The 19,867-nt window shown below is 37.5% G+C and overlaps 1 protein-coding gene across 11 annotated transcripts in view; it reads left to right on the forward strand.

The window, feature by feature from the left end:
- The window catches only part of LOC144196255 (discs large homolog 1-like protein), a 78,912-nt gene that overhangs the window by 39,264 nt on the left and 19,781 nt on the right, over positions 1-19,867 (forward strand). For 10 of the 11 annotated variants that reach the window (XM_077716209.1, XM_077716210.1, XM_077716211.1 and 7 more), the window contains 9 exons: positions 1,690-1,743; positions 3,526-3,576; positions 7,194-7,318; positions 7,771-7,940; positions 10,734-10,870; positions 10,997-11,141; positions 12,475-12,607; positions 14,875-15,031; positions 16,057-16,159. In XM_077716209.1, the coding sequence (XP_077572335.1) occupies positions 1,690-1,743; positions 3,526-3,576; positions 7,194-7,318; positions 7,771-7,940; positions 10,734-10,870; positions 10,997-11,141; positions 12,475-12,607; positions 14,875-15,031; positions 16,057-16,159 (1,075 nt within the window). Of the gene's footprint in view, positions 1-798; positions 1,583-1,689; positions 1,744-3,525; positions 3,577-7,193; positions 7,319-7,770; positions 7,941-10,733; positions 10,871-10,996; positions 11,142-12,474; positions 12,608-14,874; positions 15,032-16,056; positions 16,160-19,867 lie in introns of those variants that run through there. The other variant, XM_077716220.1, reaches the window with a different exon arrangement.

Genomic DNA, 19,867 nt, shown 5'->3' on the forward strand with positions numbered 1-19,867 from the left:
GATATGGTTTCCATTATGTCATAAATTCACCTTTGTGCTATTTACATTTTGAGAATGGGATTTCGTATTTCAAATGGGTACTTGTAATGTTATTACAGTAACCACTAAGACATCATTGATATAAAAAAAAAAAAAAAAACACCTTAGCACAGTGAAAGTGAATGCAAACGAATATTATTCTGTATATCAGTCAAATTTATGCTATAAGAAACTATATATAAATGTCGGCAGGGTGTTTACAATAGCTACACTGTTTAATCATGAATATTCATTTGTATGTTAGAGCTTCTTTTTAAAAAATAAAAAATTCTGTGGACTAATACAAACACACCCTCGCACCCACACCCCCGCACAGTTACATAAGCATGCAGTCTCACTTGGCGTGTCAGTTGAATTAACAGCTCACTGACAGACTCCATTTTCTGTCAATGATACACAAATATGCAAATAAATTCCCCTGAGGATGATTTTTTTTTAAATGAGAATTTTGTATGTGTAGGTTTGTGATGTGGTTTGGATAGTTGAACAAAACAAATATAAGTTTGGCCACTATAACTTGGAGTTAAAAATAAATGTAATTCTATTTTAATTTTTTATAAAAATGCAATTACTGTTCTCCCAATACAAATATATTGAGGATAATTTTGTGCATTCATTTTTTTTTGTTTGCATGTCTGCACCTTCTGCTCCTTATTGCTGTTGTTGAGTTGACTCCTCCCACAATGCCATTAATCCCTCTGATCCTCTCTCTTTTTTGGTTCCCCTGTGGGATCAAGCATCCATTCAGCATGACTGACAGATTGGACACGTGGTGGACAGAGAGTGAGAGGGCGAGACAAAGAGCAATTGAGAGAGAGAAGATCAAGGGATGTGATGGATGAGAGCGATTGAGATTAGTTCTGAGAGATGTTCCTGCTTTGTTGCACGTTGATGTTGCATAGACTGAGTGGACAGTTCATTATAGAGTTGTTGCCTGGTGAAATTTTGGGGGATGTTGGACTGAGATTTAAATTTTCCTTCATTTACTGGCTTGTTCATGTTTGGTTCATGGAAGAGGACTTCAACGTTGGATTGTGTGATTATTACTTGTGGAGTCGGTGAAACGGGGAAGATTTGGAGATTTTTAAATTAAATGGTTATGAGGAATGTGACCTATGTAGTATGTGCGATTGAATTGAAAGCAGTTACTAGGCAGAAAAGAAGGAAAACTTCATGTCTACGTACATCATTTATTGGTATCTAATATCCTCGTTTTAAAACAAATATATAGGTGCAGGCAGGGGTTGGCTTGGCTTTTTGATTTGTTTACAGCAAATGAGGGTGTACGTTAACGAATCAGTCTACTATAATTTAGTGGAGATATGTATTCCTAAGCGGTACGTACATTTTAAATGTGCCAATAATTTGTTGAATATCAGTTGTTTGATTGCTGAGTGAGTCGCATAGATGATGTTTTGCATTTTAGTAGCACATTAGTATTGACTATTGTAAGGAGTTTGCAGTATGTCATGTGTCTGCAGTCGCTTCATTGTAGTAATCTGTAGCAGATGTAGTCGACATGCTCTACCAAAACATGAGACGAGTAAGTTTAGGTTTAGCTCTACATCATGTATATTCATAATTCATTGTTTGTTTTGTAAATTATGTATTATATTGTTTATATAAGGTCATATTTGTTCTTTTTTGCAGGCCAACCCACCTCCACTGGTGGTCAACACAGACAATGCTGACACCCCTCCATATGTAAGTACCAAGCCAGTGATGCTAACTTTAAGTCTATGATGTTATGTAATCCATTTTATCCGGAAAATAAGAAATAAGGAAAACATGGCGCACATATCTTTCGCTTAAGACAGTGCTCCTCAATTATTTTCTGTTGTGCAAACGAAAAATAGTATCTTTTTATAAAATACCAAGTACACCTCCTCATAACTCCCTGAGCGAACTCTGATGATAAGCGCGGCTCTGCTATCCACGGACTGAATGTGCAATGACAGTTTATTGTAGTCTGACAAAAAGTGTGTTTCTTAAATTACAAGCCCCCAGGTATCGCTTCGTGCAGGCCCTCCTCAGTGCCCCCTCCCTATTTGAGAAGCGCTGACTTAATATATCTGATCATTATAGAGAAAAAGACTATATTTGTGTCAGTGCCGGTGTAGTACGGTATATAAGTGATTTTGATACAGCTGACGTGCCATCAGTTGCCTGCTATTGACCTAACACCATAACCATATGATTGATTGGCGATCACACCAGTTTTATTTCCAGCTTCACCTATAACCCAGAATAATTTAAGTGGAAGAGATCACATGGACAATTGTTACCTAATGTCAGAATAAAGATCTAAATAGTTTGTTTCTTAACTCATTTATAATGGCTATTAACTGTGGTAACATTTTGATGATTATTTATGCGTATGCCTACATTTGCTCTCGCTTAACAAATTATTAATACTAAATTCATGCACTGAATTATTTCATTATGTAATCGTATGTGAAAAAAATCCTTTAGGAAACAATGGTTAAATCATGCTAAATCCAGACTTATATGAGCACAGTTAGCCAGTCATTTTATTGGTCGCCAGATGCCACTGCAAATCAGTGTCTGTTGTTAGCGGAGGTGATTATGTAATTACTCTGAAATGACTCCCTGATTGACCGGCTGGAAATCCTCATGCGCTAAACAGTTATTTCAATTGTACCTTTTATTTAACAAATACACATACCACATGAGCTCTGGGTTAACATCAGTGCCGTATTTTCCAGACTATAATTCATACTTTTTTCACAGTTTGACTGGTTTTCTGACAAATAGCGAAGCGCAACGTACATTTAGTGTTACTTTAATGTATGTTTCATCTCGGTTTTTGATATAAAAAAAAAAATACACTCCCTAAAATGTGATTTAAATGTACTGTGTATTCTGTGGTTTATGTGATTTATAGTCCGAAAAATACGTATTACTATATAGAATAATAATCATATTTTTTCTGGTTCTATTTCTATTAGTTGTAGAAATGTATTATATTATATCCGTGGGCTAATTGAATATGGTGCAATGATGGACATTTAGTCTAAACTAATGTCACAATATAGTCACAGATTAAAGGAGATTACACAGACCACTGGGATATTGTTCATTCAGTGTGTTAATATATACATGTGTGCACTCCCATCCCCTTCTCTGCAAGAATATAGAATTATACATTTGAGTCAGATTTACTAGCTGATAAATTTTTAAACAGGACGGGGATGGGGGGGATTGTGGACAGTTTCAGGTAGTTTAATAGTGCCTTGCTCAAGGACATCTCAGCAGCGTGTTGATAAGGAATACTGTAATTTTTCGAGTAACAGCCCAAATCCTATGTTCTGCTAATAACTGATTGACAAAGGGTTACAAAACTGGCATCATATATTTTAAGCCTTATTTTTAAGATTCATGCAGCAATTGATTTAATCGTTTAACAATAGCCTGTCTTGTACTTACAGATTTTAACTCTCTTCTTTCATATATTGTCTCAAACAGGTAAATGGAACAGAAGCAGACTATGAATATGAGGAAATCACATTGGAGCGGGTAAAATATAAGAGCAATGTCATACACACACACACACACATATATACAGTTGTGGTCAAAAGTTTACATACACTTATTTAGAACATAATATCATGGCTCTCTTGAGTTTCCAGTTATTTCTACAACTCTGAGTTTTCTCTGATAGTTATTGGAACAGATACGTATTTGTCACAAAAAACATTCATGAAGTTTTGTTCTTTTATGACTTTATTATGGATTAACAGGAAATGTGATCAAATCTGCTGGGTCAAAATTAACATACAGCAACATGAATTAGCAATTTTGGTGACTTAGAAAATTGTCAGTGAAATTAGTTTCATAGGATGGCCTCTTAACTTTTTGTGAGTGATTATGAGTGACTACAGCTGGTGACCTCTCTGAGGCCATTTAAATAGGGAAAATTGGATGCAAACACCCACAAACACTACAATGGGAAAGTCAAAGGAGATCAGCATGAATCTAAAAAAGGGAATCATTGACTTGAACAAGTCAGGAAAGTCACTTGAAGCCATTTCAAAGCAGTTCTAGGTCCCAAGAGCAACAGTGCAAACAATTGTTTATAAGTATAAATTGCATGGCACTGATTTGTCACTGCCATGATCAGGAAGAAAATGCAAGCTATCACCTGCTGCTAGTGCTGGAACATAGGTGTCATCATCCACAGTCAAGCGTGTTTTGCATCTCCATGGACTGAAAGGCTGACATGCAAGAAGGAAGCCCTAGCTCCAAAAGTGGCACCTTAAGGCTCGACTGAAGTTTGCTGCTGATCACATGAACAAAGATAAGATCGTCTCGAGGAAATTTCTGTGGTCGGCGGAAACACAAATTGAGCTGTTTGGCCACAGTGCCCAGCATCATGTTTGGAGGAGAAAAGGTGAGGCCTTTAACCCCAAGTACACGGTAGTGGTAGTATTATGCTGTGGGGGCTGTTTTCTGCCAATGAAACTGGTGCTTTACAGAGAGTAAATGGCATAATGAAATAGGAGGATTACCTTCAAATTCTTCAAGAAAATTTAAAGTCATCAGCCCGAAGATTGGGTCTTGGGCGCAGTCAGGTGTTCCAACAGGACAGTGATCCCAAACACACATCAAAAGTGGAAATGGAATGGCTAAATCAAGCTAGAATGAAGGTTTTCAAATGGCCTTCCCAAAGTCATGACTTAAGCCCCATTGAGAGCTTGTGGACATGCTGAAAAAAGTCCATGTCAGAAAGCCATAACATTTTACTGAACTGAACGATTTCTGTTAAGAGGAGTGGTCAAAGATTCAACCAGAAGCTTGCCAGAAGCGCCTAATTGAATTGAAAATGGCCAATGGACATGTTACCAAATATTAGCGCTGCTGTATGTATATTTAAGACCAGGCAGATGTGATCCCTTTTTTGTTTGTTCACCCGTAATAAAGTCATAAAAGAACCAAACTTCGTGAATGTTTTTGTTGTTTGAATGTGACAAAGAAGTATCAATCACTCTATCAGGGAAAATCCAACTGGAAATTTAAGAGAGCCATGACATTATGTTCTTCACAAGTGTATGTAAACTTTTGACCACAACTGTATAAATATTTGTATGTCTATATATATGTATATATTTGGGTATATATGGCAATTTTATCACTGTCATATCAATCATACATACCTATCATAGTTAAACATTTATTTCATTCTCTACCCTTCTCATATTTTCATCTAATTTTAATTTTTTTACCGTTCTTCTTAAGTGCTCTTCACTTTCTCTCTTCTGTATACTTCCTCTCAATTATACTCGCCTTTGTCTCTCCCCGAGGCTCTCTTCCCGTCCCTCTCGCTTTTTTTATTCTCCTGTGACCTGGATCTGTCTGCTTGACTGGGTCTGCTTTGAAGACGTTATTGCTATACATGCATACTGAGAACAGAAACTATGCAATTCACCCGCAATGAGAAAGAGTAGAAGCATGCACAAGAAACTATTGATATTCTGATCATCTTTTTTTGGCCACCCAATTCAATTTATTCATCTTTTTAGAAATAACATGTACATACTCTCAGTTCAGAAATTGAGGTTTCAACCACAGTTTCGGACCTTCCTGTGTGGGATATGCATGTTCTCCCTGGCCGTGCATTGGTTTTCCTTTGGTACTTTGGTTTCCTTCCACATCCTAAAAACATGCAGGGTAGGCTGGTTGAACACTCTAAATTGCCCCTATGTATGATTGTGATCATTAAACTGTTATACGTTTCCTTGTGCCTTGCGATCGGCTGGCCACCAGTTTTAGGTTGCCCATATTTAGCTGGGATATCTCCAGCACCCACTGCAACTTTTGAGAGGATAAGCGGTACGGTTAATAAATGAATGAATGTTTTGCACTACAACGGTGTTCATTATCCAAAAAGGGCCGCAGTGGGTGAAGCCTTTCATACCCAAAGTGATCCAGTAAACATATATTTCAAGGATATTGTGCTTGAAGTGTTTAAGATGTCGTCAAATGAAACAATTGTGGTCAAAAGTTTACATACACTTGTAAAGAACAGAATGTCATGGCTCTCTTGAGTTACCAGTTATTTCTACAACTCTGATTTTTCACTGATAGCAATTTTGGTGACTTAGATTGTTGTGTCAGTGAAATGAGCTTCATATTGTGGCCTCTTAACTTCTTGTGAGTGACTGAGTGAGTACAGCTGGTGGCTTCTCTTAAATAGGGCCCATTGGATGCAAACGTCCACAAACGCTGCAATGGGAAAGTCAAAGGAACTCCGCATGGATCTGAAAAAGCAAATATTTGACTGGCAAGAGAAGTGGTCAAAGATTCAATCCGAAGCTTGCCAGAAGCTTATGGATGGCTACCAAAAGCACCTAATTGAAGTGAAAATGGCCAAATATTAGCGCTACTGTATGAATATTTTTGACCCAGCAGACTTTTCTCTGTTCACCCATAATAAAGTCATAAAAGAACCAAACTTCATGAATGGTTTTTGTGACAAAGAAGTCTCTGTTCCAATCAGTCTATCAGAGAAAAATCAGAGTTGTGGAAATAACTGGAAACTCAAGAGAGCCATGACATTATGTTCTTCACAAGTGTATGTAAACTTTTGACCACAACTGTAAGTACTGCTCTACACACTACTAACACACGAGACATTTAACCCTTAACTTCATCCATATATATTTATTCAAATATTTGTCCTACAGAATCATCTCCCCTATGATTGTTTTTCCTCTTTTGTTCGAGCCTGTTTTGATTCATGATCTTCTGTAAAGCAACCGTTTTTGGAACAAACCACTATGAGAAGTTAAGCCCTTTGAATATAGTTTACCAAACTCTGACTTTTCAGTCAGATAAGCAGCTTTGCAAACATAGTTAAAAGTTGTATTTAAGCCTTTTAAGCACCAAAATTGTCTTGCTTTTTAAAAACACAAGTGGACCCAGGCTGAATGCTTTCCTTAGTGTTGCGTCCACTTTGTGTGTGGGCATCTTTGCATGACTTTTATGTCACTCACAAAAAATCAATAAATTAAATTACAATAGCCCCCAAATTTCACGGATAATGTAAACCAGAAATGGCCTTGTATAGCCTAGTATAATAGTAGTCTTATTGTTGGCATTACTGACATACATTGTCTACCTTTGTTTATGCATAGGGAAACTCAGGTTTGGGCTTCAGTATTGCAGGAGGGACTGATAATCCCCATATTGGAGATGATCCATCCATCTTCATTACCAAGATTATCCCTGGAGGGGCTGCAGCGCAGAATGGACGACTTAAGTATGCACAAAACTATTTTATTTTGTTAGTAATTTTAGGGGTGGGGGATAGGCAATATGTAAAAAAAAGTCACTTTTTTGTAATTTGCATAAATTATATAATTTTGGTTTTCTGAGCCTCCCTTCAACCCAAATGTACCTGGGATAGTGGCTGATCGTGCTCAACTATACTATGGACAAGCAATATAGAAACTAAGTGAATTGATGAATGTGATTTTATTGTTTTGGATTGAAAAGCAACACAAAAAAATATCACCATATACATTTGAACAAATTATTATTGCACAATTCAAATGCAAATGAAAACACTCGAGAAGAAGTAATGTGCATTTTTAATTTGTCGTATCTGTCCACTGGATTGTATCATGCTACTCCTTTTTAATGCACCTGAACATATGGTTTGATGACTTTTCCATTTTCTTTACATGCGGTTAATTTCATTTTGTTTTGCAGGGTAAATGACTCTATAGTCCGTGTAAATGAGACTGATGTCAGGGAAGTGACCCACAGTGGGGCAGTAGAGGCACTGAAGGATGCTGGAGGTCTCGTCAGACTGTGTGTACGACGCAAGAAGAGCCTTACCGATAAAATCTTGGATATCAAGCTAGTGAAAGGTCCAAAAGGTGAAGAACACTACAAACATAATCTCAACATGCAGATGTTTTTTTTAAGTAGACACATTAGGTGCCTTGTGCTCTGTGATCCAATAGCAAACAATTTGGTGCCACTTGCCAAAATCTATAGCACAAATTCAATTTCAAATATAGTAAATGATACTAGTACTATTTTTAAATCATTCTTTTGTTTTGGAAAGTGAATAGACTTGTGGTTCCACATGAATAAGACTTGTTCAACCTACTGTAGCTCACAAGGCAACAGGTGTCTAAATATACACAAACCAGGCACTTATTTATTAAGTAAGATTTGGTAGTGCTGGGTTGGGTCCATTTTTTTCTTCAGATTTATATTACTCCTACGTGGCATACTGCAAACATTCCTCAGACAGTTTCCCAATGTTTGTATGATAGCATCACAGACTTGACGGTGCAAATGATGCAAATCTTCTGATCAACCACATCCCGAAGTTGTTTTATTGGATTAAGAGCTGCTGATTGAGGCCATTTGAGTACATTGTACATATTGTCATGTTCAAGAAAGCAGTCAGAGATTATCTAAGTGTTTTGACATTGTGTTTTATTCTACTGGAAATAGCCATTAGAACAGTGGTGGCAAACCAGTGAGGAACATAGAGCAAAAAAAAATTAATATGTGAGATTCAAAGGGCCAGACCTAACGTCAAAAGTAGCATAAAAAATCTAATTTGCCAAATTCTTTTTTAAATTGAATTTATTATTTGTTTTTGTGGGACATGATGAATTTGAGTTTAAGAGAATTTAAGAGACAATAAAAATAAAGGATACATGACAAGAGGCTAAGGGCCACAGTACATACAAAGTATGATAAGAAGCAAAGAGCCTCATTCATTTTGCCCGAGTTCTGCATGTGGCGCGAGAGGCATGTGTTCACCACCCCTGCATTAGAACATGGGTACACTTTGATTGATTGCCTTTATTGTCATCAACGGTGCACAAATAAATAATCAATCTAGAGTTTAGTATGGTGACGTCTTTTGGGAAGAAACTGTCCTTGAGACTGTTTGTTTTGGCGTTTGTGGTGCTGTAGCACCTGCCAGAGTGCAGCAGGTTGAAGAGGTGGAAGATGGGATGATGCTCTTTCCCCTTCCAAGGGAGTGGAATTTTTAGTAGATGGTGGACAGGGGATGGTCGGGGGCACATTAATAATCTTTTGATCACCCTCTACAGTCTTTCCCCATCTGCTTCTGTGCAGTTTGAGTGCCACGGTGACACAGCATAGGTCACCATGCTCTCAATGGTTGACTGGTAGAAGGTCATCAGCAGGTTGGTGCTTAGTTGCTCCATTCTGAGTTCCCTTAGGAAATGTAGCCTCTGCTGGGCCTTTTCGATGAGTGCTGTGGTTTTTGCTGACCAAGTGGGCTACGCAGAAATATGGACCCCGAGGAATTCTAAAGTTTCCATTCGCTCCACACATTCACCGTTGATATACAGGGAAGACTGAGGGGCTTTGTTCTGTCATTAGACCAGGATGAGTTCTCTGGTTTTGGAAATGCTCAGCGGCAAGTTGTTGAGAGCGCACCACTCGCTGAGTAAAGTAGTGGACTAAACACATATCCTTGGGAAGAGCTGGATCGGAGCATTCGGCCAGATAAGAGGTCGCAACCCAGCTTCACGTGCTGGTGTCGGTTGACCTGAAAGTGCTTAATCCAGGAGCAGGTGGAAGGTGGGAGCCCCAGGTATAAAAGGTGTAAAAGGCTGAGCTGTAGTCGGAAGAGCATTCTGACATAGCTCCCTCTTTTCTGAAGTCATAAAGGAATGGACATGGTCAGCAACAATACTCAGGTTGGATGTGAGGTTACACCAATACTCAAATTGGTACTAACGGATATAAATTGCAGAAAATAATCCTTACACCATTATCACACCACCCACCTGAACCGTTGATACAAGGAAGGATAGCTCCATGCATTCATGTTGTTGAACGAAGGGGATATAAGTGACTATGAATATTTTATGTTTGTTGGTGCTATGCATGCTGGTCTAAGTATTTCAGAAACTGCTGATATAATGTAAATCTCACACAACAGTCTCAATGGTTTTTGAGAATTGTCTGAAAAATAGAAAACAATAAGCAGTGGTGCTGTAGGTGAAAATGCCTTGTTGATCCCAGAGCTCAGTAGAGAATAGCCAGACTAGTTTGAGCTAATAGAAAAACAAAAGTAACACAAATAAACCAAATCAGCAGAAGACATTTGCACATGCACAACATATTGAACCTTGCGGCAGATGGGCTACTGCAACAGTCGTAGAAACCTAACGGATGTCACTCCTCCCCACTAAGAACAGGAAACTAAGGGTACAATTTCCACCGACTAGTCTATAATAGAAGGCTGGAAAAGCTTTGCCTAGTTTGATGACTCACTTTCTGATGCAATAGACTAGAGTTTAAGGTCATAATTTGTTAGAAACAATTGTAGCTATGACAAAATGACAAGATTTTTAAAAAAAATATTGCATTTTTTGTAATATTTTCACACATTAAAGGGTGTACGCCCATCACCGTTAATGATTTTTCTGAAGAGAGTGATTAAAAACTTCCGCCACATTCATAAAATTCCCATTTCAAGTACCCATTTTTCCTTCACCTTCTTAAGCAGTACTAGTTTGCAGTATTTTAAACAAATGTATTGTACATAAATCCCCTTACGATGGTATTTATGAAGTTACAAGATTTGACTAATAAATGTATACTTTATTGATTTAAGGGCATTTTTCCTTAATGGAGAGCAATCTTATATAAGTGTTGATTATTTCTCTTAGGTCTTGGATTTAGTATAGCTGGTGGAGTTGGAAATCAACATGTTCCAGGTGACAACAGCATTTATGTGACAAAGATCATTGAAGGTGGAGCTGCACAGAAAGATGGACGGCTACAGATAGGGGACAAACTTGTTGCTGTGAGTCTATACTAAGGCCATATTTTGAAACTAAACATGACATTCTAGTTTGCGGCATTAGTAGCAATACTTTTTATTGCATGGCTTTTAATTCTATGCTTATTTGCTTTTGTAATGCATTTTTAGGTAAATGCCTCTTGTTTAGAAGAGGTTACCCATGAGGAAGCAGTCGCAGCTCTCAAGTCAACCCCAGATGTTGTTTATCTACGTGTGGCCAAACACACCGCTGTCTTCATTAATGAAACCTTTCCTCCTCCTGATGTCACAAATTGTAAGTATATTCTGTACTGTAATTTCCTGAATATTTTTTTTTTCAAGTTAAATATCTTTTAAGATAAAAGTTACCAAGTTATTTTACCTAAATATCGTGTGGGTAATATGGTATCAAGCCATTACACTTGGGCCAAAGAAATTTACACCAGGTATTTTTTGCCGTCCATACAGTAGGAATGTCAATCCTTATCTCCTTATTAACACGGCAAAGCAATATGTTGGCACTCAACAACACAACCTGTCCCCATGTAACAGCAGTTCAGCTGGACGAAGCAGATTTATGACATGATTGCAGTCAGGCTGGCCGAATATCTTGCGACAAACTACCCCTCCTTGTAGGTCTGGCATGAACCAACCTTAGCTTGGGTGTCCATGCTTACTGCAGCATGTTTTGAATTAAGACGATAGTATACTGTTGGGCTTGATGGACATGCTTTGGGGTTAAGAAAAGTCTTTCGTGTGCAATATCTGTAATTCCTGCTGTCTTTCACAAATCACCTTTGGCTTTTGTTCTGTAATAAATTCACTGCCCTTTGTGACATTAAGTGGACCACTATACCTCTATTTGTGGTGTTTTGTAGACATAGGTGAGTTAGTTTTAAATTGGGTGATTTGCAGAGGGTGGTGTGCCTTGAGATTTTTGCAATGCAACACTGATGTAGAGAACGCCCGGCCAGCTAGGAGGTTTTCACACGCTGAGAGGAAAACATGGGATCAATAAACTATTAAAAAGTAGCCCTAAAAGCGGTGATACCACTGCCACTATGTCTGTTCTTTAAAGTCTATGGTCCCAAGTACTGTATCCTTGGATCTATCAGGTGAGGGTTTACGGGGGTTGCTGGAGCCAAACCCAGTTGACTTTGGGCGAAAGGCAGAGTAGTACACCTAGACTGGTTGCCAGTCAGTCGTAGGACAAAAAGAGAGAGAAATGACCATTCACACTCACTATCGTACCACCAAAGGTGGGAGTCGAGCCCGCGCCTGACCGCACCGAAGTCAGTGTACCTCTACACTACGAGGTAACGGAAATAAACAACAAATCGTCATTGCAGTCCACTATTCTAAATAACAAAAACAAAGCAAATAAAAACATAGTAGTCAGTCACAGCACAATACTCATATGTGTGAGCCCCACAAAAACACTTCGACATGAGACTCCGGTCGGACAATGTTAGATAATAGAACCTTAGATAATAATCCTGACCAAAGTTTTCACTTAGACACACTGCATATCTAAAACTGCTAATTATTATAGGAAGCTGAAATGAAATCTTGTCTGTTAACATGGTAAATACAAGTGTGTGTTTTGTTTTGTTTTTTTTCCCCCTCAGCCTACCTTCCACATCAGGACAATCACATAAGCCCCTACATGAGTGGGAGCCAGTCTGTTAGTCCGGCCCCACTGACTACGCCTAGATACTCACCAATGCCCAGGTCCATGACTACAGATGAAGATTTCACAAGGTAGCATAGCAGATGTATCAAAAATATAATTTTTCTTTTGTTGTTTTTTGAAAACGCAATATATATATATATATATATATATATATATATATATATATATATATATATATATATATATATATATATATATATATATATATATATATATATATATATATATATATATATATATATATATATATATATATATATATATATATATATATATATAGATATATATAGATAGATAGATAGATAGATATATATAGATATATATATAGATATATATATATATATATATATATAGATAGATATATATATATATATATATATATATATATATATATATATATATATATATATATATATATATATATATAAATATTTTTATATATTTTTATATTTTTTTGGGGTCATTTAATTTTTCTCCTCGAGAGCCCAAAACTACTGCCTGACCTCTGATCGCCCTGATAACTAGGCAGTGATGTGTTTGCAACTGTCCGTGTGTGCTTTGTGTCTCTGACAGATGGCAATCAAAATTTTCATCTGGCATGTAAACTAAGGTCACACACGTAGACACATGCATATTCACTCTCAGCGCTGCTCTACTGTCTTTAATCCATTTTAATGGAAGGATTACATCCTATCACAATCCGCGTCACTCAACTGCCGTCACCGTGGTTACCAGATCATGACGTCTTCCGTCATAATCCTTTTGGCCAATCAGAATGTTTTCAGTATAATAAATCTGATAAGCTGCAGACTGACTGCAGAATGGTCAAGTTGATGCCTGGCCGGATTTTGCGTTTTGTGCTTGTGGTCATTTTATTGTCTCGTTAATCTCATTTACCGTCTTTCTAATTTGATTGTTGTGTAACAAATGTACTAATTTGTATTCCTTTCAAGTGAATCAGCAGATTTCAATGTGTATCTTGAATCTTTAAAGATATTAGTCATTAATGCTCATTATATGCAACAATGACTAGTACATTTAAACTCAAACTTGCCATTTTGCACCCATGCAAAGTATTTCGCTAATGGCACACTACATTTAAACTTTCTTACTACTTTATTTGTCTTACAGAAATTCAGTATTTTTATGATACTTACCGGATATCCTAAATTGGCAATATGTGATAGTACTATCTTATTTTAATCAGACTAGTGTTAAGGTAGTCACCAATGAGAAGTTTAGCTCATCAACAGCGCCATGTTGAAAAAGGTTAGCAGGAAATTTACTGCAAAAAGAAAACTAAATTGGAATGATTTATTAACCGTACTAGTAAATGGTATTGAACAATAATGTGTTGCTAAAGTGAATGATCTCTAATTAGTTTAATGAAATTGTTGTCAACTGAAGGTGGTCCGTTGGGACAGTAAAATCTGTCATTCTCTATTTACTGCTGAAGAAAAGGCTTAGTCGCCTCAATGGTGCCTAAAATAGGTTGCTTCAGGGAAATGATACAATACTGACATCTAATGGAAATAGGGATAAAACGATGTATTAATGAATATGAAAAATATTAAGATAAACTTAATACAGTCCACTCACCCATCTTTAATCATCTAATCTCATTTTCTGAACCCCTTCATCCTCACTAGGCTCGTGGTGGGGTGCTGGAGCCTATCCCAGCTGATTTTGGGCCAGATGCGGGGGACACCCTGAATTGGTGGACAGCCGATCACAGAGCACTAGGAAACGGACCACCAATCAGGCTCACATTCATACCTAGGGGCAATTTAGAGTGTCCAATCAGCCTGCCATGCATGTGTTTGGAATGTGGGAGGAAACCGGAGTACCCGGAGAAAACCCACGGAGGCCCAGGTAGAGCATGCAAACTCCACACAGGTGGACCGACCTGGATATGAACCCAGGTTCCCACAACTGTAAGTCAGGCACGCTAACCTTGAGCCGCCGGGCCACCTACAATATTATTATGATTATTATGTTTATTATTATAAGAGCACAATCTCTTGGTAAATGGGAGTCACCACATACACGAGCCACAAATGTCTGGTTGACCCCAAATCAAGTTTTAAACATTTTCACAGTCAGTTCTTGTATATTCAGTTGTGTTTAAGGCATCTTGTCCATCCCATTATTATCCACTCTTTTATAGTATCCATGGGTGATTTTGGACATTTTTCCAGACAGTGTATTTGTGTATGAGCTATCCTATGATCTTTATTAATACATCCATGCAAAACTTTCACTGCCGTCAGGCTTGATAAAAGCAAAGATCTGCTTTTACCCTCTGATTTTTTTTTTTTTTTTTGTCCTCCTGCAGGGAGCCGAGGCGTGTGACGCTCCAACGAGGTTCTACAGGTCTTGGTTTCAACATTGTTGGAGGGGAAGATGGAGAGGGAATCTTCATCTCTTTCATTCTGGCTGGTGGTCCAGCAGATCTGTGTGGCGAACTCCACAAGGGTGACCGTATCCTCTCGGTATGTGTCCCATGCAACATTTCGACATTTCTAGTTAATAACCCAAGAAATCGGCTGCAAATAAGCGTTGACTGTGCAGACAACAATCCAGCAATCCCCAACTTGAAAGTTATTTTTTGCCGGCATTAAAAACAACCTAAGAGTTATCAAGAAATTTCAAAATGTATCTTGTAAAATTGCTCATAGAGCTCACAGTGACAGACAACAAATCACGTTCACACACCGTCACCAAGTGGGAATCAATCCCAGGCTGTCAGGCGAAAGAACCACTGCACCATTAAAAATGATTTGCAATACCAAAATGCTGCCAATCATTGTGGTCCTGAATTATTAACATAAAAATGTACACTCACTATTGTGCAGATATGCAAACAATAAATCAAATAACGGCCATGAATCAGAAGTGATACAGTAGTAAAGATTTTTAAAAGGATGACACTCCCACCATTGACCAATTTTATTTCATCTTGATTTTTTTTATTCATGCTGATATTTTGGTGTAGCCGTTGACATTGCACAAAATATGGATTTTTAGAGGTCTCAACTCCCTTTATTTTTTTACGCATATAGAAATGGTATCTAATTGAAAAGGCCCTGGTCAGATTTTAAAACATCGGATTGAAGATGTCAGCGCAAGAGGGGGAAAAGGGCAGCGTTTGACCTGATCTAGGCATAGACCATGAAGCAGAAAAAATAGGCAATGCCTTGCAATAGATGAAAATTGAAAATAAAAAAAAATAAGTGGGAATTATACACGTTTCTTAAACATACACTATTCAGCAGCAGCATCTTGTGGCTGTTTTGAATACTACAGATAAAATGCAATACCTATTCCGCGCTTTGCCCTGTATTCCCTTGACTGTTTTGATTTCTGAAGCAGATTTTGACATTTGTGGTAAATTCCTGGGGGCAGTATTTGGAGCAGTTTACAAAGCATTAAAATCAAACAAATGTGGCGTTTGGATTTGTTTGGTGTATTTTATTATTTTTCTTATTATTGATGAAAGCATTCTCTGTGGATCTAGGTAAATGGCGTTGACTTGTCTACTGCGACACATGAGCAAGCAGCTGCAGCTCTGAAGAACGCAGGACAAACTGTTACCATCGTAGCCCAGTATAGACCTGAAGGTGAGTGGTCCCATTTTCAGCGCTCGCTGTTTCCCAAATGTTTAAAAATGGATGAAATTCAAATTTTAACATTCAATTAATAATAATCGGACATAGGCTTTGTCACCATCATTGACTCGACAAAAGCCTAATTGTCAATTCAATGTTATATGTATTAGTATGGCCACCCGATGATGCAGTGGTTCTTCCGCCCAGGCAGTCTGGGTTCGATTCCAACTCAGTGAAAGTGTGAGTGGTTGTCTGTCTCTCTGTGTCCCCTACGATTGACTGGCGACCAGTCTAGGGTGTATTCTGGCTTTCACCTAAAGTCAACCCCAGAGCTGTGAGGCTGACGTGCTAACCACTCAACCATCGGCTTGAATTAGGGCTATATATAATATAATTGACATGAATCTTACGATATTTACAAAAGCAGACTTGAAAAACTTTATTTTCCATAAGAACTTATATTGTGTCTCATAATCCAATGCATTTTATGGATGAATTATGTTAGTGCTTAATCTCAAACCTATTTGGTTGAATTATAACTGCTTTATACTTCTCCAGTAAAGTGCTCAAGACACGCATTCATCATTAATCAAATCCATAAATAAAACAAATACCGAATAAATTAATAATGAAAACTAAAAACTTAAATGTTAAAAGATTATGAATAAATGTCAAATGCAGTACATTGATGCGTTACCTTTTATAATCAGGTGCATCTTATTCATGAAAATAAACAAATTCATTGATGGGGCGCTCAATTTTCCTCAATATTTTGAAGTAAATGCAGTCTATCTTTATTTTTTCATTGGGATGCTGGAGCTAACTACGGGCACCAGGTGAAAGACACCTTGAATTAATAGCCAGCCAATCTCAGGGCTCGAGGAGACGAACAACCATTCATGCTCATTCATTCGTGTTTTGGGTATGTGGGAGGAACTCGGAGTACCCAAAGAAATCCCACTCAAGCCCAGGGAGAACATGCAAACTCCACACAGTGAGAACCCACCTGAGGTTGAACCCACAACCCCAGAACTGTGAGGCTGATGTGCTAACCACTCAAGAGTAAATATTGTTAGGAACTTTTTTTTCAGTTATTAACCTTAATGAGACTACTGTGGGACAATATAAGTATGTTGTATTCTACTGACTGGAAAAAAAGGACTTTATGGAGAAATGTCTCTCGTAAATGATTTACCGTATTTTCACGACTATAAAGCGCACCGCATTATAAGGCGCACCCTCAATGAATGACATTTTTCCATATATAAGGTGCACTGGATTATAAGGCGCACTGTCTATTTTGGAGAAAATTTAAGACTTAAGTGTGCATTATAGTCGTGAAAATACGGTAATTGCTATTGACTTGTAGGTATGAAGCACTCACTACACAGTCACCTCTAGAGCCAGCCATTGTTGATGTTTTGGATTTTTTTGTATAAAATCTTGCACTGGGGGAGGAGCTATATGATGGAAGATTTTGTAAACTAAGATGGCATCTGCATATTTAACAGTATTGTTTCAGTTCAGGCATTTGTGTTTTTTTTAATATCCGACAGTGGTGGTTTTTCGTTTTTTTGTTTTTTCCATATATAAGGCGCACTGGATTATAAGGCGAACTATCTATTTTGGAGAAAATGTAAGACTTTTAAGTGCGCCTTATAGTCGTGAAAATATGCTAAATTGTATTTCTATAGGATATGGGATATGTGTACACTGATTTGAGCATGTTGCTTATTATATTTAGTATTTAGTGAATGATAAATTATGCCAGTGTTTTTCCCCCCTACTATTATGGGTCGTGACTTTTCGGTAGACCTTATTAGTGACTGTTGAATGAGCTTAATTCAAGCCTTCTGTCCATGCTGCGTGTTTGTCTGCACTCTCCACAGTGCGTGCGTGTGCGCACACGTATGTCCATTTGAGAATTTGTCCGGTTCCTTGGCAATCTTGAGAAGGGACCTGTGGTGCACCCTCTGCTTCCACCACATCCATGTAAACAAAAATGTGGATACTTTCTTATAATGACCTCCACCATGAGTGGAACAAAGTGTGAGACATGCTGCGAGTGTACGTATTTGTTTGTGCATGAATCCTTCTGTTAGTTATATTAGGAACACTTCCTGCTGTCATCAAACACCATGCAGCGGATCTAATGTCATCTGTGTGTGCTTGTGCAGGCACGTTGTGCTTGCTTGTGGATATTACTGTTGTGGGTGGTGTCATTGATTTAGAAATATTTTTTAATGTATTGTTTTCAGCTAGATATTAATATTGTAGATACAATAGATGCATCAACTAGTCAAATTATTCTTATTATTGTTTAAACATTCATCTTATAACAGGGGGTGTTGGACCTATTGCAGCCAACCATGTGCAGCAACCTGAATTGGTAGCCAGCCAATTGCAGGGCACTCAATGAGAGATGGAGCTGGGAGATACTGTGGATAATGTAGAGGAGACTTAAACTCTTAACCTGAGAGGATGAAATTATTGTGTTGTAATTGTAAATTGAGGAGTTGTTTGTTTAAGATTTAGTGCCAATTACATGTTTGGTATTATTGTTAATGTTGATGAAAGTGATAGAGAACCAAGTATGCTTATTTTCTGTAAATGGTCAGAGACTTAAGTTGGAGGAAGGGTAGAATAGGGTTTGATGGGCAGATAGAGCCTTGTATGTCATCCACATAGCAGTGAGATGGTATGTTTAAGGAATATTGACCAAGGGGAGGAAGAGATCATACATGAGAGGTCCAAGAACAGGGCCTTGAGGAACACCAGAGGAAACATTTTTCTATTAACTGTTGAACAACTAACTACTTCAGCAAAGCAACTAATACCAATGAAAACATCCTATATTCAAAGTGACGTAACTGTACCAGACAATTCTCATTAGTGCTGTTTTCTTGTTGCCAGAAAGACTGGACTTAAACACTAATGATTCCATGTCATGAATTTTTAATCATAAGAGTAAGATGGGAAGTATTGATCAGCTTTACTTAAGGTCTGTGTGCCATTCTTGTCACTGCAGTTTATTGCACAAAATATTCATGTTAATTGTTTGAAAGACATTTTGTTCGTATGCCTTTTTTTTCAATGGGTGGATGTTTTAGAAACTTCAGAGTGAAGAGAATTGACCTTTAAATGTAATCTCCTCTCGTGATTTCCTGTGGGACTAGTGTAGGACAGTAATACCTTCTATTTGACTTTAGTATTAGTCACTAGGATTACACACAACTGTCAATGTCATGTGGCGCACATACACTTCCTCATGAGACACACATACTTCATGGAGTCAGCAGCAATGCTGAGGAGATGCATAGTGGATTATCTCCACTTCTGTTAGTCTGCTTATTACAGTGAGTGTGACTGCATGAATTTATACGCGGGTGTGAGAGCACACATGTGCAGCAAGATTTAAGTGGATGACTAACTATGGGGCTCAGCTTGGCTTTCACTCACAAATATGTCGGAAAAAGTACATGTTTAGTCTTTTCTCACAACAGTGTATGTTCTTTTTTTGTCGTTTTCTATGCAGTAGATTAACATTACTATATATATATATATATATATATATATATATATATATATATATATATATATATATATATATATATATATATATATATATATATATATATATATATATATATATGTATATGTATATGTATATGTATATGTATATGTATATGTATATGTATATGTATATGTATATGTATATGT

Source organism: Stigmatopora nigra, chromosome 5, assembly GCF_051989575.1.
Source record: "Stigmatopora nigra isolate UIUO_SnigA chromosome 5, RoL_Snig_1.1, whole genome shotgun sequence".
NCBI lineage: Eukaryota > Metazoa > Chordata > Actinopteri > Syngnathiformes > Syngnathidae > Stigmatopora > Stigmatopora nigra.